This window comes from Antedon mediterranea, chromosome 4, assembly GCF_964355755.1.
Source record: "Antedon mediterranea chromosome 4, ecAntMedi1.1, whole genome shotgun sequence".
Classification (NCBI taxonomy): Eukaryota; Metazoa; Echinodermata; class Crinoidea; order Comatulida; family Antedonidae; genus Antedon; species Antedon mediterranea.
In genome coordinates, this window is record NC_092673.1 from 5422665 (window position 1) to 5450085 (window position 27421).

Genomic DNA, 27421 nt, shown 5'->3' on the forward strand with positions numbered 1-27421 from the left:
TTGATAAATACGGAATAAGGTTATTTGGTAATTTTATTATATGCTAAACATTAGAAAAAAAGTTATAGCGGATGTTTTTCACAACTTTTACGTTACCGTGGAGAAATACTGTACTATTTTCAATTATTTTTGCTCATAAATGCTATATTTGTTTGAAAGTTTACATGATAATGATATTGGTAGAGAATAATTGCGTAAACTTATTATTGTCATGACAGCACTGCAAGTAAATATAGTTATAAATGTTGTCGGTTTCGTCAGTTTCTGAACACATTAAGGATTAGAGAAAACATACTATAACGTAATTAATTACTTTAATAATGGATGTAAGAATTGATTATCAGCAGCAAGGTAAAGGAATTGTTTACTTTATAGTAAAACTGTTTATTCTTTGTTAACTTAATGTTTACCTACTTTAACCAAGATCTTTAGTTGTGCACAACAAACAGTATAAGTCTTTTGAAGTCCTTGGTTTTAGCATTAAAAAAGAACATTTTCCCAGGCCTAAAGGAGATGAAATTATTCTTCCAGTTATTAGTCGGGTCCATCTTTAAATCTTGTTGCTTGAAATATAGTATTTGGTGGCAAGATTGTACAGTAGGCCTACAGTACAATATCTCCATTGAGATTCAGCCACTGATATCAACAGAATTGTCATTTTTTCAGTAATTTGCCTTTGGAGGATAGTGATGGTTAGTTTGTACAGTAGCTATAACTGGGGTATTCCTCAGCTGTAGAACACAAAGCTACTGTAGTTCAAACTAAGTAGGGAAATTAATTCGAAAACTGACCATTACTAATAGTCGTCAACATACAAAATGTCCTTATATCGGTGCCCTCTATAAATTTATAATGTTATCTTCAGATTAGTAACCTTGTTAAATTAATATATAATAGTAAAACAAATTTTTCCATGGTCAGGTCATAAGTTTCCAGACATAAACTATAAAAACCTTGTTTAATGTTAATAAAGGTGAGTACTGCATAATATAACTTTCCATGCAACATAAAATAACAGAAAACAATGTTTCTTCATCTACCCACTGTCAAGCTTAGCTCAGTCTACACTACCAATGGTGGTAATATGCCCAAATAAGGTAGTATCATGTCCATATATGAGCACATCACATTTTCTTGTCGCATAAAGTTTGATAGTGAGACAGAGCTTTACAGTACAAGATAATGTATTGTAATTTAATAGGATCACCCATCATGATGCATTAGAACTGTATGATAAAATATAGTGCATTTGATTATGCTGTAGAGAATACTGATTGTATTATACTCCAATTTAAGGAACACCCCCTGAGCCTCAATCAAAGGTTAACAGTAGTGTTTCAAATCTGAACTTGGCAACAAAACAAGCATTAAGAACTTTATTATTGAGGTGCCTGGTGGAGTAGACGCCAAGATAAGGATTTTGAATGGGTACTGGATTTAAGAATTCTAGCTACTGTTTACATTTTTTGGTGAAAAACAGGATCTAAAGCATTGTATCACGGTAAAAGACTAGGAAGTATATTAATCTGGTGTTTCATCTATTGAATAATGTCGCTAGGTAAATTTAATGATAAGGTAGGGATTTTGAAATTTATTAGTTTGAATTAAATTAGTTTTAAGCTCCGTCTACACTATCAAACTTTATGTGACAAAAAAATGTGCTTATATATAGACATGATGATGTCATATCATTATCACTACCATATTTGGGCACATTGCCAATCATATTTGGGCAAATACTATTTTTTGTCAAACTCGTTTGATAGTGTAGACAGAGCTTTAGGGTTGTCTTACAAATTATTTCAAATGGTATGATGATAGACGACCACCTTCATACAGATTAAAATCACTTTATTCTCCATTACAGTCATTTACTCCGCCTATAAGTGTTGAAATTGGGCTAAATTAGATAGATGGTAGGATAAGATTTGTATTGTATTGATTGTAATTGTAACGATTCAAGTCAACAACAGTGACAACGCATATTTTGATACAAAAATAACACTACAAAGATTTCAACAATTTAATCTTAAGAATCAGATCCCACTTTTGTACTTATTAATAGTTAACAACCCAAGAAATTTGAATGGTTTTAAATATTGTTTACTTTTTATTTAGTTATTCAAAGTTAAACACTTCAGTCATAGAATGGATAAGGAGAGTACGAGAAACTTAGTAGTGTTGCGGCGTACTCTAAATTTACATAATTATAGAAGAATCCTTTTTAATTTGAATAAAATTACTTATTTTTATATCCTATATTCCATTTCCATTATATTAAATGGTCTTTATAAAATGATATACCTGTATTTTTAGTTTTTGGCACTCTACCCAATCCCCATTTTTTTATATTCATTTTAAGCATATGACATGATGATAAATGATGCACATTCAGTTTTTGTCACCATCCCCCATTCCTATTTTTCATATGGCAGGCTTATAGTAGATTCAGTATAGCAATGGGTAAACGATATTTATGAGGTATGAATATTACGAATAGGAATGTTAATAGTACTATATGAAATGCTTAAACCATTACATGATACAGATACAATTAGGTGGACTAAACAAGACACCTTTCAACAGCTTCAAAACATGATAATATCCCAAAACCGTTTACAATGTTTTTGAAGGCCTGGGAGACAAGTGGCGTTATGGCCTAGTGCCAACTTCTACCTCAACAGGTCCTACTTTAAAAAGCACATACTGTACTGTACTGAACAAACTATAAACACTAATTCTAGTATCATATTGCTAACATAATGGGCGTCGTCGGTGATAGCATTCCCTAATGAATTCACCTCAGTCTGGCCCCAAGGATCCCTCTCTGTGACACCATGCATCATGTGATTGTAATAATACCAGATCTTAATTTCTATTCAAATTGATGGATAATAGAAACAGTGGTGTATGGTATAATATTTTAGGCCAGATAGATCTGAGATAAATGTATTGTGAGTATGCTTTTAGAAAACTCTGCGGAATTTGTCATAAGTTCTGGTCACTTAAGTTAGATGAAGGAGGTACTATTTTCAGTTAATTTGCAATCTGGCCTAAATTTGCAAGATTTACAGTCACGCAATGTTCCCAGACCTGAACTACAGTGGAAAGGTTAGTATTTAGCTGGTAAGGCTAAAGCATGAACTAAACTGTACAAAGGTATATTGAGTGGAAAATGAGCAAAGGTTATGTGAATTATGGAAAAGTTCAAATAGTTTATTTATGGTAGGTACTTTGTAACATTTTACTTAGTTCCGATTGTGTTTTACCAGCACGCAAGATTATAAAGTGTCGATTGAGATGCTCTCATACATGTATTTTTGTTGTTCATGTTTTAAATTTTTCAAAATTGCAGTTATCATCTACTGTATTGATTAATGAATTTCACAAATTAAGTACAAATCATTCTTTGATCATACTTGGATTGGATAAAAATTATTTTATTTTATCATACCATAGGTATTTGCCTTAGGTGCAATTATACAGTAGCATTGGTATTTCTAGACCTGTATTCCAATTCCATATAATCCCATATAAGAACTTTTATGCCCAATTCTAGGCTTTGGCATTTCTAGGTCCATAAATATGGTTTTTTTTTACTGCAGTGATGACATATTTACTTTACAAACATTGTAAACTTCTTGCCATTAAAAAACCATAAAGAATCTAGTTATTGGCCATTAAAGAACCATGGGGTGTCAACTCAATATTGTTTAGCAAATAAATACTATATTAAAGTAGTCTTTACTATGTTATTTGTAATAGTTTTTGGAGGTAGATTATAGAGTAATTTATACAACATTTTTTATACCCAGTATACATTGTCCCATTGTGTTATTACTGCTGTATTTGGTCGATTAAACGTCCTTCGTCTACCTTTCTGAAACGAAAGCTCACTGCAATCTTGATTTCAGTACCACCCGTACACCTCAAACAGAAAGGACAATGCCCTGTTACCGACTAATTATTCTAACTATCATTAACCTTGAGAATATAAATAAAAGCTAGTATTACATGCCTAATAAAGACAATGAGCTTAATGACTCAAAATGTATGTCTTCGTTACTGTATCTTATGTGACAGCTAGGCTTAGTACAATCAGGGAGTTGTAAAACAGGAGCAGTGAATCATTAGCCTTCAACAATATACAGCTTCTTTTGTAGTATATTTATTACTAATATTAAAAAACCATGAAAGTACAGACGCTACTTCAGTCAACCACAGTGGTTGAGATGTAGTGGTTTATTTTTTATGTGGTATAAATTAGATTTAAATCCTTGAGTAAGTTGATGTTATTTACGGAAGAGAAAAAAATGAGCATGGCACAAAAGATGCACTGTTGAGTACAGATAATAAAAACCTTTGACGAGAACTGATGGATGTTTTAAATGTGGATATGTAAAGTGTAATATTGGGATCAAACTGTATGCTTTTCATTAGCAACTTTGAGCTCAGTTGCACAGTACCACAGGCTGAGGTAAATGTCAGGTAAATGTCATCCTTGGTTTGATGTTCTTCAGTAAAAAACAAAGTAACTAGCCAATCACTTTCTAAATATTGTTTGATCTAATGTAGTATTAATCCCCCCTCACCCTCGGCAAGGACAGATCTCAGTAGGGTTGACATGAAAAAGTGCTCATCACTTGATCAGTAACCTTGCTATCAAGATCAAGAAACTTACAAATAAATTCTTTCTGCTTGAAATCTTTATTTCATGAAAAGGTGCTCATCACTTGATCAGTAACATTGCTATCAAGATCAAGAAACTTACAAATAAATTCTTTCTGCTTCAGTGTAGTTTCAGTATCAGTGGTATTTTTCATAGAAATTTGGATACAATCTTAGTTTAGTAGATCACAATCAAAACATGTATGTAAAGATCAATGAATTGGTGGACTGTACACAGTGAATGTGTCAAACAGATAGTTAAACTTAATTAAAGATATTTTAATACCCATATGTTTCTAAAAACATCAATATTGTATTTATGCTGTGTCACTTTTTAGCCCAGAAAACAGTTTATGAACACTGTTTTGTTGGAAGTAAGTGTTTTATTTGCAATACCTTAACATTTATTGGCCTACACTATAAAGATGAGTTTTGTGGGTTGGGAATAGTTTAATTCAAATTCCTCATGGTTTACTAGTGTTACATAATTGTGTGCTGTAGATGAAAGGAAAGGAAAAAACACAATTTGGTCACTCCTTCTCAAGTGGCAGAAATTCATGGAATCAATTTTCTTTTAATTCAATTTGTTTAAACAACTATTAACACTTATTGTTAAGCTTTACTTGAATTAAAGTCTTTAGTTTAGGTTTTATTCGGTATTCACTGTAGAATTTCTTTCATTTTGGTATTACATACATTGAGTGGCTTATAATGCTTTACAGTACAATAGTGATTCTTAATGATTTACCGGTAACTTTGAACTCTATAACTGTTTATCCTAATTTGTTCTCTGTTAATAACCTTTTTAGGTATAAGATCAAACCTTGTCATATTATTGATTCATTCGATGTGAAATAATGGCTCCAATTGATCTGTTCTCATTGGTATAAAATGGTAGTACCTGCGTAACTAATCCCCATTGTTTTTGTGTCTCTGAGCCGTCTCTTTTAAACAATTGGAAATTGTAACAACTATACTGTGATATAATGACAAACGGGGTATATTTCGATAAACAGTATATGGATTGCCTGTAACGTAGAGTACCTGTAGGTGTACTATTTGCACATTACTGTTTTGTAATAGGCTTCTATTACTAGTATATTATGTTGGTAAGTTTTCTTAATGTATAATACTGCTATGTACTAATATATTGCCTCTATTTCAGGATTATTGTGTTGAATATTATAGGCCTACTGTATAGTATGTTCATGTGTATACAGCCGGATAGGCTGCAACAATTTTGAAGTCCAACCAATTATGTTTTGTTTACTTGTTATTGTTTTTGCAGCATAAAGAAAAGGGATTGATACGACCAATCGCCATGCATCCTTGTACATCACCACACTCGTCAAACAAAGTCAAACGGACGATGTCTGCATCTCCAAAACCGAGTGTTCCTGACAACATCCGGGATCTTCGACGAGTTCCTGATGTCGTCTTGGCAAACCAGAGACGCGACTACGGTGGAAATCATTTCCATGAACCTCCAATGAAAGCGTATTCCCTACAAGATTTAAACTCGTCTTCTTTGCATCCCTCTTTTCAACCAAATTTAGCTTCTATATCGGATGGTCCCGAGTCAATCAGACGCACGAAAAATGGGAAACTACATCCGTCACAGTCGTTGAACTATTTAAATGGAAATTATAACACGATTAGTGGATCGCCCTCTATGAAAGCATCGTCTGATCCTCGTGCAAGAAATCATAGTCATAATAACTTATCGTCTGATAAGCATATGAACCATTTGAATGAGACATTGCGTTCAAGTCATGGTAGTTTAGCATCATCAGGACGTGTGTCGGGGTCAGGTCAACAAGATGGATGGTCTCCTACTTCCAGACACTCTTCTAGGCAGTCAAGCCGTGTATCGTCGGTTAGCGTTGAGGAAGATGAGTTACTGATGCTAAGAAATAAAGTGCAGGTGAGGTTAAAATTGTTACTTTTAATTACAGTTAATACTATTTCTTGTTTTGTATGTTATCAATATCACATTTTGAATGCTACTTGTTTTCCTCATAATCATCGCCATGATGATTAGCTATGGTAATCATCACAATCGCCTACTTCTGTACTACTTGATCTAAAATATTAATTTCTCTACTGTACATCCCCTGAGGTAATTAGCCTTTATTGCCTGGTGGCTGTATGTGGAAAAATAATTAACCTTCCTGCTTCATACAGTTAACAACATAAAACAGTATGAGTGCCTATAGCAATACCAGAATAATAATTTAGCATTTTATTTCACAAGAATCATGCATTATGATAAGGCAAAGTGCATGGCAAAGTTAGAATATTGAATTGTCAACAAGAATTACAATGTTGTATCAAACGCTTCCGGAGCTAAGCCCCGAATTGATTGCGTAATAAAGCTACAACAAGCAATTACTGTCCATCGGGATTTAATATTGATTAAGATAGGTATTGAATTGATCTGCTCCTCCAAGCAGGTGATAAAATTTGGCTTCCAGCCAATTTGTAAAATTGATGGAAGTTGCAGACCACAAATAGTGACTAATAAACCATATGTAGGCTGGTCCTCATCATTAGGTAATTATGTCCAACAACAAAGAGAGTGAAATTAGTACTGTGCTTCCATAACGAGAAAGATTATCGTCAGAATGGAGACATACTGATGTTTCTACAGCTGGATTTTGTCGCAGAGTGTCACTGCTCTGAGGGAAGTCTAAGGTATCATGGTTCGCTTGGAAAAATTATAAAGCTCTTGAGAATAGATACAATATCTCATGTTGATAGAATCTGGCCAAGTGGAATGAATTGTTACTCGGGAACTGTATTCACTTGATTATAGTGAACAATAGCTTATTTTATTTGGTTTGTACTGGAGTTGTACTACATGTTTGCTGTAGGAAGAAGTACATATATTTCTGGTGCCATTTCAGTCTGATATTATTCTCCTGTGTACTAGTATGATGAAATTTAGGCGAGGTGAGATGGTTTTATTTATTCAGTACAGTTAGTGTGTTGTCAATTGTGTGTGTTATTATATAGTAATTGAAAAACTATTTGTTTTGTAAACACATCATTTGAAGCATGTGTGTTTTGGATTAAGTAAATAAATATATGTAAAATTTGAAGTGAAGTTTGAACTAATTGAATACAGTATGTATAGCCTCTTGGACTATACTTGTTTTTAACTTCAATATTTAGGGGAATGTTTGTAATGTAGGTGTAGTAGATCTTTTAATTAACGATTCCTCAAATTAGAGACCATTTTAAGTACTTTATGATTCCAGAGGAGACCATTAAATCACTGGTCCCAAAGTGGTAGGTTTTATTTGGATTGCAATGGATTTATAGATAGTACAATCCTGTTTACAAAGATAAATATATTTTTTTGGTTGACATTTTTTTAGATGTTGAGTATGTTGTTGTTGAGTATGTTGAGTTGATGTACAGTATGAGCTTGTGACATTTACACCGTGTCAGAATTTCAAGATATAGAAATAATTTTATGCGCAGTCAAGTAAAGAATCACCATAATAAGTTATACAGTATTAGTTTTAGATTCTCCTGCTTGTTGTCTGAATAATAATCACAGTATATTAATATACTCAAGTGTTTTAATAGCTGTGGAATTAAACCTATCACAAAACGTATACACAGCTCTTACAAGTTATTTTTTAATGTAGAATATTATTAAGGAGGTTTTCTGTCATTAAGTAATGCACTTGTCAATTGTATGACCCACTATACGACCCCCGGGAGAGGTGTGTCATTTGTCCGATGTGCGTCATACTTTTGAATACCATGACGCACCCGTGCGTCAAAAAGGTGACTTACCTTTAGGTGACCATGACGCACCCATTTTGACGCACTGTGACCATGTTGTTTATGATATGGTGGGTGGTAAAGTGACGGACATTGACACACCTTGTTCATTGATGTGACGTACCATCTAGGTTTTTTGACGCACCCCTGCGTCAGTAATTATTTGTAAATGACGCACCCATGACGCACCTCTCCCGGGGGTCGTATAGTGGGTCATACAATTGACAAGTGCATAATGAAGTATTGAGCATTGACAATGTTTAGTAGCAGTTTCAATCACCATTCAAAATACTGTACAATACACTATACTAAAACCATACTCTGAAAACCACCACCTTTCCTAAAACCATAATTTGTTTACGATCCCATTCCCAATAGTTATAAAAATTATATTCAAAGTGCATTCTGAAATCGTGGCTGTCAAAAAAGTTCAAAAAAGAAGAAACTGAGAGTGCATGTAGTGAAATTTCATAAATAAACTATGCCGGTAAACTGTATTATTACTATGTATAGGTTGTTGATACTACCGGTATATTACCATTATTATTTAATATTATATAATTCCCAGAATGTTAATCTATAACCACCAAATATAATGGTACTATTTATTGTAATCAATAAATGTCAACAGGTTTAGAGAAAATAAAGTTTATCATAGGATTTAGGTCGGCTTATTTATTGTTGTGGGTTATTGGTTTCAATCAATGCTTGTCTTGTTTCAATTTATCAAGAAATTGATGATATAATACTTTTGAAATGTTACTTTAATAATATAATTGAAAGTTTAGTTTCCTGTCTATTGTGTTCAATTTTCAGTTTTATTTGATCTTAGTTCCTGGATTAAGTTGTGAAAATAACAGCGCTGTTATCTGAAAGATCTGATCATATTTTTATCACAATAAAGAAGGTTAGGCTAGCTGTTTACTTTTAGTTTGGTTGTAGTCAATAAAGTACACACATTCCATAATGAGAGGCAGCTACATGGCTGTGTATCAGAAATTTACGATCTTTTAGTCGATTTTAATTCTGTTGATAAGGTATGTAACATACTCGCTTTTTTTTCTGGTGATTTTAGGAACATAATTTGAAAATGGCATGTCATTTTAATTTGAAATAAAGGAGAAGCACTATTAATAAGTCTTCTCTCCACAATGCTACAAACTTTTTCTATCCACTAGCAAACTAATTGTAAATTAAACATATTGCTTGCCTTTGTTAAACATTAAAGTGTCCTCTAGTGTTCTCCCAAAAGAGGGATTCTGCTACACTCTTGTGGTAAGTCTGTTTAATTACTGTTACTGTACAATAGACCCACTGCAGGCATACAATACATAACATAAATGATTGTTAAATTAGAAACGAGTATAGCATGGATTGACATACTTTTTACGATATCGTGATTGTTAAGTATGCCGATAGCGCAGAGACGAGTAAGCGAATTAAGTATGATATAAATTGGTAAATATTAGAAAGATAATTCCTGTTTATGATACCGATTCATCTTCTGCGATATTACTTTTTAAACATGTACTTGTAGTGGTATTGCAAAGGCTGCTAATATTCTAACAGCTCGCAGACACTGTACATATGATGGATTGATATCTGTAGGCTAGAATCTTTTTAAGACTTGAACTCATTTAAAAAGCCTATAATTGAGGTACATGCCCTTTAGCTGGGATTTAAATCTGAAAAGAATATAAAACCAAAAGATCGAGATGAATAAAAAGTTGAGTAATCTGACTCGTAGAACTCAACAACAAGTGGGTTTTGTCGTTAATAAGAACCGTAAGTAATACAATTTAAATTTGGCTTAAAATTGTAAGAAAAGACTTAGTGGTATATGGTCATGTGTTAATAATTGTGCTAGTTTGAAATCAGTACGATTAGTTGGATTTTGTTTATCTATTGTAGAAGAAAAACCAGAAGGAGACTTGTCAAAATCAAAATATCAGATTATAAAAATTGTTATGAACAATACTGTACTTGGTTGCCCTTGGTTGCCCTTTTGGGCAAGTCAGTAACAAACTGTGCAATGCATTGAGATTAGCTTAAAATTGTATCCATATTAAAATGTAGATTTTTATGAAACTGTGATTTGAAAATGGCATTAAGAAGATATAAAACATATTTATTTATATCAAGATAACAGAGGCGGATCCAAGCAATTTCGCAAATTGCAATGCAAAAGATAGGACATTTTTTACCCTGGATCTGCCATTGGATAGCAGCAAGTATAGTGTTTACATCAAAAAGTAATAATAGATTTAGACGATCATATGTTCATATTCCAATAGATTACACAGTATTTTTATTTATTTATTAAACCATGGATCAGTATTCCCACAACAAGCTGTTTTGAATCGATATTTCTATCACAATAACTACTCATACTTTTTTACTATAAAACGACTACAACAGGTTGTTTATGATTTACGACTTCTCTGCGTCATAATCACTCTCTGGAAGACGATGATTGCTATGGTAACATTGCGTTAATATGAAATAGTAATCAACTTGGGTTCTTTGTTGATAATTCCGACAGTATTCTGTCAGTCACTCTTAATATTAAGATGTCATACTGTTTAGAAATATTTGTGAGTATGTACATCCTTTTTTTTTATCTGTTTAATCACAGTTAAATTATTTTGTAGGCCAATCCTAAAATATGTTTGATTAAAATGGGGTTTTTTTTTGTAGTGGATGTGGATGTGTATACTATAATACTGTACATCATACATCTATAAATCGTTATTCTACACCTTATGGTACTTCTAATGAATGCAGGATTCTATTAATTATTTTTTTAAATAAATGAAGTGAAAATAAAACAACTATTTAAGATCCCTTTTACACTTCACAATGGTAGAAATTTACATTTACTGTTTTCAATTATTATACTGATTTTTCACAATTTTTTATTAATACCATACTACCATACATAAATTTTCTCTAATTTTATTGTGAAACTTAAAACCCAGAATACAGGTATGTGGCAAAACAAAGAACAATTTACTGATAATTCAAATCAAACTACTATATTCACATAGAAATAAATGTAATAATACATTTTACATATTTTTTATTTTTATTTATTATTATTGTTGTTGTTATGAAATTATTAATAGATGAAACATTTTGCAGGATCTTTATAAAGTAGGCATACTTATAATTTTCTATGGCATGTAAAACATGCATAACTACTATAAAACTGCTGAATATGTCTGGTTTTACGCGTGATTGATTGTATTTGGCTTCTCCAAGTGCAGAAATTGTATCAAAACTGTATAAATTACAATAATATGTCAAATATTCAGACTCTGGTCACAAATGAGAATTTTCCTTGTACTTCCATTCTCCTTTTACCGAACCAGGAAGGAGTTGGAAGAAATGTGATGTAATACCACCCCCACCAAGTTTATTTTATTCTAAGCCAGTTGAGTCATCACAAACATATTCATAATTATCATAAAAACCAGGCAGTTGATTAGGAGAACAACATGTTTTAGAGGGGAGTGCCAATGGTGCTTATCTCTCTGATATTTGCTCCAAAGCAGCAAGACAATACACCGATATCTGACATTTGATTCCGTCAAATTCATCCTGATTAAATTCTGCATCTTTATTAAACATCTTGAAAGGAAGTTTGGATTGGTGATGATAATTGACTGTTTTTTGTAGTGACCTTTATTGACCTGTGTGGCTTATCTTTAGCATTACTGTTAAGAAACATTCACAATCAAGACACTCCTAATTTTAGTCAGTTATTGTCTACAACAAGACAAGACATGTTTTCTCAATTTGTGATTTTCAACGAAGTTTAATCATTTGAATGCGACAAATATACCTCAGCTGATTACGGATTTTAAACAAGATATCTTTTTAAATTACATCGAAACAGATCATTTTATAATATTAGTGCATAATATACTTGTTTTGAGATTTCTAACTTTTTATTCTATCTGGTCTTGAATTTGACTAATATGGCGTTGTTTAAACGTTGTATCGGAATGGTAAGTTTTCATTGCAGATATTGAGCAATACCATAAATGGAATGATATACAGTATTTGTTTTCAAAAAGAAGATGGATGAATAACTAATTCAATGTTTCATTTGAATATTTTTTTTACTAACAATTATTTTATATTTTATTTTACAGAATCAAGAAGTGACAATTGATGCACTTCGACAGACGATGGAGAAGAATGAAAATACCATATTTCAAGTTTTTGGAGAAAAACAGAAGAGCTGGGAGAGACAAATGGAGAATTTAAAAGAAAAGCTAAGAGAGAAAGAAGACAGAGTGCATATAGCTGAAAATAGGTTAAAACAGGTAAGAAAGAATAGATACATTCAGTTGCCCACTAGGCATCCTAGCTGTTTTGCTGGCCCAACTAATATTTTTCAAAATACGTAGAAGCCTTATAAAATGTAGAGGTAAACCATGCATGGTGCATGCGGTATGTATTGTTGCCATTAATGATGGTGTGCCAAATGTTCTCTGGTTTATCAAGCTCTGTCTACTGTACACTATCAAACTAAAAGTGTGATGTGCCCAGCTATGGTAGTGATATGCCCAAATATGGTAGTGACATATATGGGCACATTACTTTTTTTGTTATATATTTAGACAGAGCTTTAGAATTGTCCATAAGAGGAATTAATATGCCACCTTCAGATTGGGAAAATTAAGCTAGCGTAACTAATATAAGGCATAATTATATTCAAGGTCGGTTATTGCTTTATCTTATTCAACTTTTAATCTTCGCTGGTATGAAGTTATATTGTAGAGGTCAAACCTAATTAAAATTCAAAATCAGGGTCATCACTTAAATCTTTTTATCTATTATAAATGATAGAATAATGACATGATAATCAAAAACAATGTTGGTACCAGTTTTACCATGAAGAGAATTTAATTTAGACTTGAAAGATATCTATTATTAGAAGCATTTCACTTGTAATAAAACAAAAGAATCTAGGTTGAATTCATAGATCAACGTACCAAGACAAATTTAAGTAAGTCAGTTCACATTTCCCTAAACAAGACTGTGACACCTATTAAAAATTGTGTGCTTGGTACATGATGTTTTTGTGCTATTTATTTTGTTTTTTTGAGTTAAGATTCTACAATGATTCTTATTTGTCGCAGTCGATGATAATAATTAAATTGTAATTTATATTTTAAATATTTTTGTTTTTTCAGAATCATCTCAATGGAGGTGTAAGAATGTTGAAGAAATCCTACCAGAAACTAAGCAAAAGTCAAGAGAGTTTAATTGAGTACGATCATGGAGACGATGAGGTTAGCGAGTTACGGAGTAAAGTACAAAAACAAAGAGGAGAACTTTTAAAAGTAAAAGCAAAATTATCAGACGTGAGTAGCGAATCTGAACACCGACAAGTTGAAGCTACAAGAATGCGATCTCAACTCCAACAATTAACGAACAATTTGCAGAGACGTATGTCAGATTTGAGCAGTTATCAAGATGAAATTTCTAGGAAAGATACTGAAATAGACAAATTAAGAAAGAAGCTAGCTTCGTTTGAAAATCAAACCTCTAGAGGGAAGAATAATAGTGCAACGTTTACCGCTACACAACAAAAGCTAGATAGTCTGCAAAAACTACTGCAGCAGAAGGATAGCGACGTTAGTCAAGAACGAGTGCAAAGGAACCACTTGCATGAACTCAATGAGAACTTATCAAAAGAGGTTAAGTTACAGGAAGAGGAACTTGGTTTACTCAGAAGTAAACTCTTTGAAAAAGAGAACGAACTCTCACAAGAGAAATGTGAAGTGTCGTACTTAAAGGAAGTACAAGAGAAATTAAGTCAGGAGGTTCATGATCGTAAAGTTGTAATTAAAAATCTTGAAGAAAAGTTATGTAAAATTGTTTCATCTTCTGGACACTTAAGCGTGAAAAAAGATGATAAAAAAGAAATTGAACAACTGCAGGTACAATTAAAAAAAGTAGAGGGGGAGAGACAAAGTGAGGTGACGTCTCTACGCAGACAGCTTGTCGCGCAAGATGAGGATATTGCTAGATTGCATAATCAACTTGGTTCCATAGAGAAAGATAAATTATCGCTACAAGAACGAGTTTCAAGAGGAAAAGATGGGAATAGTAATTTTATTTTGATACAAAAGCAAATGGAATGTGATTTAACAAGTCTACAAGTTAAATTGACTCAAAGAGATCGTGAACTGTCAGAAACGAAACGTGTAATGAATGAACAAATGGAAAGTAAAGAGTCTGAAATAATGGCGCTTAAAGCACAGTTTAATAAATCGTGGGAAGGCTCAAAAGCTTTAGATAACACAGCTATGGCAAGAGAAGCTGAAATCGCTTTCCTAACTGATAAGCTAAATAATCGCGATTCAGAAATAGCTACATTGAAACGACGTCTTGATGGCATGCAAAAGCGTGGAAGCTCGCCAAATAGACGCGGTAGTTCACCGAACGGATCTTTGAAATCGGGATCTGGCAGCTATCATGACGAAATGTCCACTCTTGTAAAAGAGAAAGAATCGTTGGAAGTTCATCTTAGTAGCGTAAAAACGGAGAACACACAACTACAACAACATCTTGAAAAGTCAATGAGTGAGATAATTTCACTTAAAAAACAACTTGACTCTGCTTCACCAATGTCATTAACGAGTCAGTCAAGCGCGACAAGTGATAGGCATAAAAATGATATGGACACACATCATGAAGTTCAAAGGTTAAGACAAGAAGTAGAAAAATTGAAAGAGAAATGTTTTAGCAGTGAGAGCATGATAGATAAAGAACGTCAAACATGGCAGGATGAAAAGGAAAAGGTGATTAGCTATCAGAAACAATTACAGTTAAATTACGTGCAAATGTATCGTAAAAATCGCAATCTAGAACGTGATGTTGAACAGCTGACACTCGAACTAGAACGAAGACATTTGATTGAAGAAGAAGATCCCGAAACTACCGTTAATGTATAAAACTAAATGTGCTTTCTTGTTTCTTTGTAACAAAAAAAAATAAAGTCATGCTTGGAGATTGTTTTGAACATTCTGCGAACTTAAGTGAACTGCAGTGATTCACATGATATTGGCATGACGTTACATTCCCAACGTGTATTTTAAACTGACTTGATCTCACTAATTGCCAACATGGATCATACGTAATCTAGCATATGTTACGCATTCAAAACAAACTATGTCCAAAACCACATGTTATCTCTTTTTGAACAAAAAAAATTATTTTCATTCTTCACTTTCCTTTAGACTGTTCAGGACCAAAACAATTTATTTTGGATGTTGGCGACTTTTAAAAGATTAAGGATGGTTAACAGATGGACGGATATTTTTTTAGTTGAATTTGCATCATTCCGAAACGTTTGTAGTACGCAAAGGGATTTAATGCTACTTGAAGGAATGTAAGAATTTCTAAAGAATGTAAAAATGACACACATTCTGGATTAAAATTTGCATATGTTTTAAACTTTCATTTTATACTGTTCTCTTTGTTTTTATATCAAATACTTTTTGTTTTTAAACACAAAGCTTTCGAATGTTTATTTTGTAAATAAAAGTGCTTGATTTATTAGTTTTAAACAAATTATAACAAAAACAATTATGTTTTAATTTGTTAATCAATGATGTAAACAATTTTAACGAGATATGTCATTTAAATTATGATTTTTAATAACTAGAAAATCTTTCGAACAAACATAAGTCAATGTTTCGTTTGCTGCAGGGTACATTCCTATTGCAATGTACTTTGATTGTTCTGAGCTAAAAATAAACAGTAAATTATTCTTGTTGAATCATCAAATATGCTATGCTCGTCTCAAACAATGGTTCTTTTAATTGATAGTGGTATTAAAAGGCAACTCTATCTTGCCTCCAATAACTCATCATGGTTTTATTTTTAGCATTTAAAGATTGTTTACCAAAATTGTCTTTAAACTTTAAATAATTGTGCACTAGAAATGTGGTTTACATTATTCAATACAGAAACTGTCTAGATCTACAAAGTTCTATTGAAAACGTTTCAATAAAAAATGTAAGTTTATTTTATTTAAAATCCCTATTACATCATGAATTAAAGATGCTTTTAAACATTTCCTAAATTGCTTAAAATATCTTCACTAATTAGAAAGATTTACATTTTCCAGAGTTGTTTTATTCCCTACACCTGTTTGAAGGATTTCCTTAAGGCCTATTTATACATAACCACCAGGTTTTACACAGTTGACATACAAACCCTTATACAGCATAGAATGTAATACATGTGTGATGTAAGGCATAATTTATGGATGTGTGTTATATGATTAATACCATTGCTTAGGATTTAGGATTAGAGTGTGATTTTTAACACACTATTCTCTCTGTTCAGGGCGTAATGTTCAAGACTGTATGTAAATTGACGCTGTGGCAGAATTAATTAGATTGATGTATTTACCTACTCCACTACTTCCGTCATAGCAATTTTTTAATTCTTAAAGCTTAAGTCGGTCTATTTTGTAATTGGGATTTTGAAACAAAAAATATAACGGATTATGTACTATTGCATTATGTTGCTATATAGTTGTGACATATTTATTAGTGATGCCATTCTATTCTCTTTTTCTGGATGGGGTGAAAATGGGACAAAATAACAAAGTGTCTGTAACACATATGTTACATGGTGATGACATAGCATTCAGGTCATGACTTTTTATCATACTTGTTAGGGTGATGATGGCAGAAAAGGTGTTTCAATTGGTATTAAATTACTAGTTTGCTGTACTCCACCGTTCTGAACTGCGAACATTCCATTCTGTAATATAAAACTTCCTCTAATTAAGAGTCATCTAAAAACTATTCCATAGAGGTGTACATTGTTTAATGAAAAACAAATTAGTAGCAGATTAAGTATATAATCTTAGATATTAATTTCTACAATATTTGGTTTACACTTGAGTTGTATGTAAATTGATGCTATTCACGGTGATGTCGCTTGTAGCAAGCTGGGTCAACTCCTGCATACAGCACCTTCTAATTATTTACAGTATCTTATTCAACAGTTAGGACATTTTCTGTTTTAAATTAGATTGTGTCATAACAGTATCATAATTTAATGGAACAGGAGTCATTATTGAAATGTGTGTATATTATGTATTAAATACAAAACTGTATAAATATAAATATTGTGTTATAAACTAGAAACATGTATTGTGTTAATTGTCTATACACCAGAGAACTTGTTCAAAATATTATTATCAGGAAGAATGAAACTATGTATGGGTCATTTAGTGCAAAAACCCTCCTGTTTCTTTGATGTTGATATATATACTTAGATATTATATAAAGTATTGTATATAAGCTGTTAAATATACTGTATATACTGTTGTACCTTATCACATTGTCTATGCTTATAATAGTGTCGTCAAATTACCTTTATCCTTCATATTGTAGGCCTACATAGCATGTATCCTATACAATTGTTGGTTTATATCCATATTTATATAAATGAATATCTTTCATATATATGATACTATAAACAATTTGCTGATGTATTTGTCTAAGGGTCGTTGACGTACAGTTTAACAAAATTAATGAACAAACACACAGGGTATTCCACTGTTAAACTTCCATATTAACTGATCAAACTTTGTATAATAAGTTATGCTGCACCATCAGGGGTCAAAGGTGAGCTAAAATGTCAATTAAATGTTTTTATATAATATGCTAATTACTCTTATAAGATTTAGTTTGTTTTATATAGACTGGTTTGTGACATGTACTGTACCGATATGAAGGTATTGACTAATAGATTTATTATTTACCTTATCAATATTCTTCCATCATTTTAAAAATGTTATGTTCAATATGAAAACTTACATATAGTCATGCAAAAACAATACCATTATATAATCATGTTATTAATAAAATTATTCCACTTTTAATAAATCGTTGAGACTATTTATTTCAACAATTGTTTTAAAAAGAGTATGTTAAAAATAATTTTATAAAATGCTAGTTATATTGTGCTTTTCCTACAGTAATTTCTACACTATATAATATTGTCTCATATAATATTGCATTGTACATTTTTGTATCATTTTTTAAATAGTATTGTTGCTAACAAGAGTATGTATTTTAAAAAGTACAATTTCTTTTTATTTATTACAGGTTTTGTTTTATTTATATACAGCTCAATATTCAATGCATGCTTGTTACTTTTGAATTCCTTTCTAATGTTCCAATGATATTTTGTTTCATTTTTTATAACATTGATTGTTAATTACATTGCTGTTGAAATACAGACATACTAGAAAAATATTGTTTGTGTATTGTTCAAAAGTTTTGTGGCGTGTTTTGTATGAAGTTAGACGATAAATAAAGGTTTGTGGCATTGCCTTGTGAGCTTAATATCGGATATATACCCTTGATAGATGGCGTACACCTAGTATCAATATTAGCCCATAATGTCTATACATTGGGTGATTTAATACAAATCAAGCTATAATATTTATAATAATAATTAGCGTATATACAATATTGCAGTATTGAAGTACTGTACTTACATAGCAATAATAAGCGCACATATACTAATTATTGGCACGCATTTAGCAATATTTAGTGCACATATACTGTAGCAATATATGTAGCATTAGTGCATATTATAGCAACATTAGTGCACATATAGCAAATGAGTGCACATATAGCAAATTAGTGCACATATAGCAACATTAATGCACATATAGCAACATTAGTGCACATTATAGCAACATTAGTGCACATATAGCAAATTAGTGCACATATAGCAACATTAATGCACATATAGCAACATTAGTGCACATTATAGCAACATTAGTGCACATATAGCAAATTAGTGCACATATAGCAAATTAGTGCACATATAGCAACATTAATGCACATATAGCAACATTAGTGCACATTATAGCAACATTAGTGCACATATAGCAAATTAGTGCACATATAGCAAATTAGTGCACATATAGCAACATTAATGCACATATAGCAACATTAGTGCGCATTATAGCAACATTAGTGCACATATAGCAAATTAGTGCATGTTATAGCAACATTAGTGCACATATAGCAACATTAGTGCACATATAGCAACATTAGTGCACATTATAGCAACACTAGTGCACATTATAGCAACACTAGTGCACATTATAGCAACATTTGTGCACATTATAGCAACATTAGTGCACATTATAGCAACGTTTGCTCACATATAGCAAATTAGTGCACGTTATAGCAACATTAGTGCACATTATAGCAACATTGGTGCACATTATAGCAACATTAGTGCACATTATAGCAACATTAGTGCACATTATAGCAACATTTGTGCATATATAGCAAATTAGTGCACATTATAGCAACATTAGTGCAAATTATAGCAACATTAGTGCGCATATAGCAACATTAGTTCAATTTAGAAGTCATGTTTTCAGTGATTTTTGTTAAAATCTCTGAGCTATAGCTCAGGAGTTTTACCAAATCATTTACAAACTTCTCTTATACCTGTAGTTTAATGTGCCAGATGATGTATATATAACATAAATATGGTGAAAGTAGGGACTTTTGTTGACCTTTTACAGGGTTGCCATTATTGGTAGACACCAGAGTATAGCTCACACTAACCAATATTGATCAGGTTTCTTTATCACTATTCCCATCACTGTATAAATTTAATCTTATTGTTTTCAATTACTGTGAGTAAAAGCTTAATGTATGTTTGAGTGTACGACGATGGTGAACATTCATCATAAAATGCTTTTAAAAAATGCTAATGATTTACAACATGATTTCTATTTTTATAAAGATTATTGTTGGATATGATGTGTTGCTTATGTCTTTTAAATGCTGTGAACCCCTCCATTCCAAGTGCATAAACCACCCTGGTTTATTGGTTGAATACCACAACATCAACATTTCACCCGTGACCCCATAAAATCGACCTGAATATTTTAATAAACAAAGGAATATGAATCAAACTAAATTTATGAAGCAAAAATTGATTTATCAGTATGAAATAATTCCTAAAGAAATTTGTCCTTGGGAATGTCATTTCTTCCTAATGTAATTTAGGGTTAGATACATGCTTGCAATGTTTTAGCTTAGACCTACTTCTGTGTCTCCACCCTCCTACCTATTGTGGTTGAACATACTAAAGCTCTGTCTACACTATCAAACCTTATGTGACAACAAAATGTGCCCATGTATGGACATGATGATGATCACTAATATATTTGGGCATATCACGCTTTTTTAGTCTACAGAGCTTTAGACTAAAATTAACAGCGACAAAAATATTCACATCAGGTATATTATAAATGTTCAAGAATGTTCCCTTGATTGGCATGTATGGCAGATGGTGAAAACAATTTTAGGAATTAGATAATATATATATATATATATATATATATGTATGTGCTTCAGTGGGATAATACAATTTTATTTGTCGTACTGTACCAAAATGAATAGTAGGCGAAGCAACGATGAATACGCATTTAATGTAGGTATGAATTCAGATGTTTAAATTTCTATAGGTAACGATGAAGAAAAGTCCAGTAAATTCTGACCTTTTCAATTACAGAGGTTGAAAGGTTTGTGATGCAAGTACTATAGTTAAAAAGTGCAGATGAGACGGCATTAGCTCCCTTTAGGCAGTGAATACAACAATAATTGTAAAAGGCTCAAATTTACAGTCATTAAACTAGACATAAATTACAATTTGGTACTAACATTTGGTTTGTAATAAAATACACATAGTGATTTGTTATGATTAAACAATCACTTATTTTGTAGTACAGTACACACATGGTCCTACTACCGTAAAAGCATTCCAAGTTAATATATTAATATTACAATCACTAATTAATATATAAATCCAAAATTACTGAAAAATTACAATGCTGTGTGTATCAGTGGCTGGATCTAAATGGAGATAATAAAATAAGCAAAAACAGCCATACAAATTTGCAGAGCTTTCAGGCAATGCTAGCCCTTCATCAGTGCAAGTAATTAATATATAAAAATAAAAACACATTAAATATTTCAGAGCAAACTAAAAATGCCCAATATTTATTTTGAAAAAATATTTCCACAAAAACATACAAATTAAATACTCTTACAAATACGGTAATTAAATCACATCAAAATGAATACTGATAAATTTCACAATATAAATAGTGATTTTAATATTTTAATTATGGTTATGATTGTAATAAACACAATAGTACTGAACAGAAGTAGTGTCAAATAATCCCTTTTAACATCACCTAAACAAATTCTACACTAACCAGGTCGTCAACACAAGCCTTTTGTAAGTGTAGAGTTGTGCACTGGAGTACTCAGGTGACATGACTCATCAAAGGCATCATTTTCCAATACATAACCCCTGGATATATTTTTACAAATTCTTTGCAAATATAATTTCTATAACCAGATAAAAATCCGACAAATTGAGGATGATGAATACAATATTACACTGATATTTCACCTGACAATTTTCATAAGTAACATTTGTATGAGATAGTGGTTGAACCAGAAAGAATGTAATGCAATACTGCCAATAGTGGGCCTAATAATAAAGTATTATAACATGGAGTAAAGAATATTATTATTTACTCCATGATTATAACTATATATTTATTTTTAAAAAGCCCTGTTGTGCATAATTATTGTATTTACAATAGATAATGAAATTATTACAAAACTAAAATCTTATCAAACAAAGTATAAAATATTAAAAAATACCCAAATATAGTAAAGAATAACACATATTGCACTGTTAAAATACAAATCTATAAATGGGATATAAATAAGCATGCATTGTATGGACATTATTTAATTCCTGATGCTATAATTAATCTTTAAACATTAAATTATTACAGCATGTATTTCATTTATTGTTGGACTTTCCTATTTAAAGTTTGTTAGTAAAGCTTTTGGTACTGTATTGTTTAATTTACTGTTCCACGGACTACAGTACTTTTTAAAACGTATTTTAGTAAAATATCACCGTGTCAGCATTTTTTATATTACAGTAATGTACATTTAATCTTAAAGATATACATTTATTTGGACAGATTTTTTTTAAAGTACTATACATAAATTATTCTTCATATCTGAATAGACAGAATTTCATTTCATTTCATTTCGTCTCACATAATTATAAAAAAAAAAATAACAAACAATAGAGAGAGACAGGATTCCCAAAAGCGAACTAAATCAAACTATCAAGTGGGTCTGTGATGATTTATAAATAACCTTTTATTAATTTGTTGACAGTACTGTATTTTTGATCTTAAAGATACATTTAGTTGGACGGATTTTTGTTCAAGTACTGTACAAAAATTATTCTTCATATCTGAATAGACGGAATAGGTCTGTGATGATTTATAAATAACCTTTTATTAATTTGTTGACAGTACTGTATTTTTTATCTTAAAGATACATTTAGTTGGACGGATTTTTGTTCAAGTACTGTACAAAAATTATTCCTCATATCTGAATAGACGGAATAGGTCTGCGATAATTTATAAGTAATCTTTTATATATTTGTTTTACTATAGAATGTGAATAAAATAAAACATGTTATAAACACTGCTCAGTGCAAAGTTAAATATTGTAATATATATATATTGGTATGCAGCATATACAATGTTAATAAACCTTATAATTACCAAAAAGAAGTTTATATATAGAAAATAATTCCCGTTGAAAACAAAACTATTGATACAAGATTGTTATTCATCAATACAAACTGGAATAGCATGTTGACAGATTACTGACGTTTGACTGATAACTGTACGTCTGAAGCCAACATAGGCCAAGCAACCCTCATCAAATAAAATACAGGTACAGTATATTGCAAAGTTACATATCATATATAGTTTCACAAACATAAAGATCTATCAACAATATAGCAGCTTTAAACACATCTGTAAACCACTGATTAAGCCAGTAAAAAAACAAAACATGTCCACAAGAATATAACTATTACTGCTTTCAGTCTCATGTCTATAAAAAACAAATTTCGTTTTTTTCGGCCTAGAAGTTACAGACATTTTTCATTGTGGAGATGAAATTGTTGTATAGACTGCGATATAATTGCTGGTTAGAGTAACTAATAGTTATGGTAGGCCTACTAAATTGGTGGAATACTCGTCAGTGAAAATCTCACTTGTCAAAGGTGTTCAAATAATAACAGTAAGTTGTTGTTCATTTGATAAGAACCGTGATGCTCAGTCGATCCCGATTCGCATCGTTGTACGCTTTACGTATTACTTCAACAACTTGGTTGTGCGTTAAACTATGCAGCGATCGACCATTGACTTTGATAAGTTGAAAACCAGGCTACAGAAAAAAAATAAAATCATTACTGAAGTAAAGAGTAATAAAAGCAAAGCAAATAATATCAAATTGTTTGCTTACTAATAAATGTATTAACAATGATAAATACAATTCAATTCAATTCAATAAACTTTATTGTCAAACTCATGAATGGCTTGAAACTTTGGCTGAAAGTACACACATTAAAATTGTCTAAAAACATTGTCGCACAAACAGTAAAAAAGATGGTTTATTTCACTAAAGAAACCTAAATACAAATATCAGAAAACTAATTTGCTTTCTGCAATAATATTAATAATATCAAAACTTTTATTTCATTCATGACACATTCCAAAAATTAATGTGTGTATAATATTAATGATGATAGCTGTATGATAATGAACATTATTAATTTGCTGATGATGACTATAATGAGGGCTGAACTGATGATAACACTAGCAGTAATAATAAAGCCAATTTTCCACTAGAATTTGATTACGCGAATCGAAAGCGTCACATTATACGCATGTGTAGAGTGTGGAGGATAGGAACTTGAATATGCATGTGTATAAGCCGGCGCTTTTAATTCGCGCGAACAAATTCCCTCTAAAATCAGCCTAATGCTGTCAATGATGGTGATGATGCTAATAGAGTTTACCTGTATAAATCCATCGTCATGGGCGGCACCTCCTGGGAACACTTTATCTATTAACACTTGAGGTTGTTGTCTTGAGTCACTCCCTCCTGAAATACTGATACCTACAATTAACAAAAATCATCCATTATTATTACTGCAATTATTTAGCTTTACATAATATTATAGAAACATGGTCTTTGCATATAAGCATTTAAAAAAAACCACCATTATATATATATATATATTACTTGTATAACCTGTTAGAAATGTTAGCAACCTGTTAGAGATTGGCATTTGGAATGCTGTCTTAACAACAATAAAGGAGAAACCTTCAGGACTGATCAAAGAGTCCCCTTAATAGAGGTGTCTTTTGAATAGTTCAACATAGAAATGTTAAAATGTATTTTGCTCTTTATTTTTTTTTTTTATATGAAAGTGTCCCCTCCCAAAAGAGGGGGGGGGGAGGGGGGGTTCTATTATATTATGAATTGTTCCTATCTTTAGTTTCATTTACACACAACCTTTCCATAAAATGCATCAATTATCATTAAGTTAATAACTGTTATTATTGTAAAGGTAGTACAACGTTTTTTTCAGGCTCTACCTTAGTTGTACGTCCTCCATCTTAATTTGTATGTTATGTTTGTTGTGATGGAAATAAAGATTGATTGATTGATTGAACTAAATCAACTAATATTTTGTAACCGTTACCTAATGATGTTTGTGTTTTCTTTATGACTCTTTCAATAGGACCATCTTCTATGTTATACTCCATTCTGGCACTCTGCAGAATCTCTTTCAGTGGGAATGGTTCCTCCTCACTGTGGTAACCATTTGATAGAACTGGTTTTTCTGCTTTATTTTTTCTGAGGAAGATAAACGTGTTATGTGGGACCGTTTGCTATCATAAAGTAACATGTAGGATGAACCATAAAGGTTTATTATAAACAATAGAAACTGTATACACAGATCTACCCTTTAATCCCAATGCCAAAAAAGGACATTTTCTGTACCTATAAAATGCTATGCTTAAATAATGGAGACATCCCAGGGTGACTAGTATATCTGCAATGTAGAAAATAATGTTTAAAAAATGATATATCCCCAACTGTATCTAAAGCTCTGTCTACACTATCAAAATAGTTGGCAAAAAAGTGTGATGTTCCCAAATATGGTAGTGATATGCTCAAATATGGTATTGATCTGACATCATCATGTCCATATATGGACACATTTTTTGTCACATAAAGTTTGATAGTGTAGACAGAGCTTAAATTCAATGAAATTAAATGTAAAACTGACTTACAGAATTCCTTTTTTTGGAAATGTTGGCGACTCATCAAAAGAAAGACTTGAATCTCTGCCAGCAAAGTAGTCCTCCATCCCATCAACACTTAGATGTTGCTTCTCACTAAAATCATTATTCTTCTGTTTGCGATCTTTTGAGGATGATCGAACATTTACTGGAGAAGGAGTCTTTCTTCTTATATTGGATTTCTTCTTTGTCCTTTCTTTAATGGTTGATGTAGAACTTGCATCACTGTCATCCATTGTGAATTTATACTTACCCTTTCTGCTTCCAACAAGTACTGGTGGTGATGCCATGTCTGACTCATCACTAAACTGAAGCTCTAATTCAACATCATCGTCAATTTTTGTTGGAACATGATCCAAACTTCCATCACTTTCCACACTCTCATTATCCTCTATTACAAAATCCAGTTCATCATTGACAACAATATCTGGTGTAGGTTGAAGACGTGGACTGGGTTCGCTATCACGTGGCGAAGATTCAACACTAGATATGAAATCATCAAAAAGTTCAAATCTAACTGCGCTTCTCGGTCTTGTATTCTCCTCGGGTTCAACAGTGGTTTCTGTCGGTCTAACGGCATGTCTCGGTTTTGCGTTCTCTTCAGGTTCCTCAGCGGTTTGTTTCGGTAAATTATCCATTCCAAAGATTGGGTTTGCAGTAAACTTTCCAGAGCCAAGACTACTATCAAGGTCTTCAAAATTATTACTTAAACCACTGCTTGGCCGTGCCTCCTTTTTAGGGTTTTCTTGCTTCAGACTGCTTTCTGGTGGAGAACTTTTATAATGACCTCCAGATGATCGATCTCGGTGGCCATTAGTGACAGACTTCCTACTAGAAACAGTTGAGATCTCACTATCATCATCACGTTGATCATCGTCATTAGAGTCATAATCCCTTCTTAAGTAATCACTAACAAACCTTTCTTGTTTGTTCTTTGATCTCTTTTCAGATGTTCTGCCATTCTTAACTGGTCTCTTTTCTGGTACTGATGAGATATCACTTGTATCGTCATCTGACATTTGCAAATGATCATTAAATTCTTGTTTATGTTTATTATGATTGTGATCTAAAATCATCATTTTTGGTTTCGATGATGAATTTCTGTTGTTCATGTTTAAGTCATAGATGTCATCATCTGGTACCATCAACTTAAAGTCAGATGTCCTTCCTCTTATTTGTTTATTATTCACGTGTCCATAAGCTATTGTCCTTTCTGTATATTCATCAGCTTCTTTTTGTTCTTTCATTTTCTTTTGTATTTCTTCTTGTCTTTCTCGTTTTAATCTATCTAATTCTTCTTTTCTCCTTTTCTCTCTGTTCATATTTTGCGTTGTTTGTAGATGAAATCCTCCTACAGAATCTACAAAATAATAAATAATAAAACAACTTTAAGCCACCTTTAACAAAATTATGGGATGTATAGAAATATATTATACAAATAATGAACGCATATGGTGAGAATATGTCGATTGAATTTTCTACCAAGGCAGTCAATATCTGTCAATACTATTTTACCAACAATGTATTTTATGAATCTATCTATTAAATCGGCAATAAGGTTGAAGGGTTATATGCCACAACACTAGATATCACACATAGACCGATGTAATGCAAACAATGTATTTTAATAACTCTTAATAATAACTACATGGGAATTGTAGCAACAATGAGTGC

General features: G+C 31.8%; 2 protein-coding genes across 5 annotated transcripts in view; one reads left to right on the plus strand and one right to left on the minus strand.

The window, feature by feature from the left end:
• LOC140046452 (uncharacterized) overlaps positions 1 to 18837 on the plus strand; it is a 55124-nt gene extending 36287 nt beyond the window's left edge. For 3 of the 4 annotated variants that reach the window (XM_072091096.1, XM_072091097.1, XM_072091100.1), the window contains 3 exons: positions 5957 to 6592; positions 12621 to 12794; positions 13668 to 18837. In XM_072091096.1, coding sequence (XP_071947197.1) covers positions 5957 to 6592; positions 12621 to 12794; positions 13668 to 15434 — 2577 coding nt within the window. In that variant the 3' untranslated portion in view covers positions 15435 to 18837. Of the gene's footprint in view, positions 1 to 1344; positions 1576 to 5956; positions 6593 to 12620; positions 12795 to 13667 lie in introns of those variants that run through there. The other variant, XM_072091101.1, reaches the window with a different exon arrangement.
• Positions 18838 to 21469: 2632 nt separating this feature from the next.
• Positions 21470 to 27421, minus strand: part of LOC140046454 (uncharacterized) — a 29084-nt gene continuing 23132 nt past the window's right edge. Inside the window, exons 15-18 of the mRNA XM_072091103.1 lie at positions 25739 to 27107; positions 25144 to 25298; positions 24454 to 24554; positions 21470 to 23819 (exon numbers count right to left, since the gene is read on the minus strand). Coding sequence (XP_071947204.1) covers positions 23685 to 23819; positions 24454 to 24554; positions 25144 to 25298; positions 25739 to 27107 — 1760 coding nt within the window. The 3' untranslated portion in view covers positions 21470 to 23684. The remainder of the gene's footprint in view (positions 23820 to 24453; positions 24555 to 25143; positions 25299 to 25738; positions 27108 to 27421) is intronic.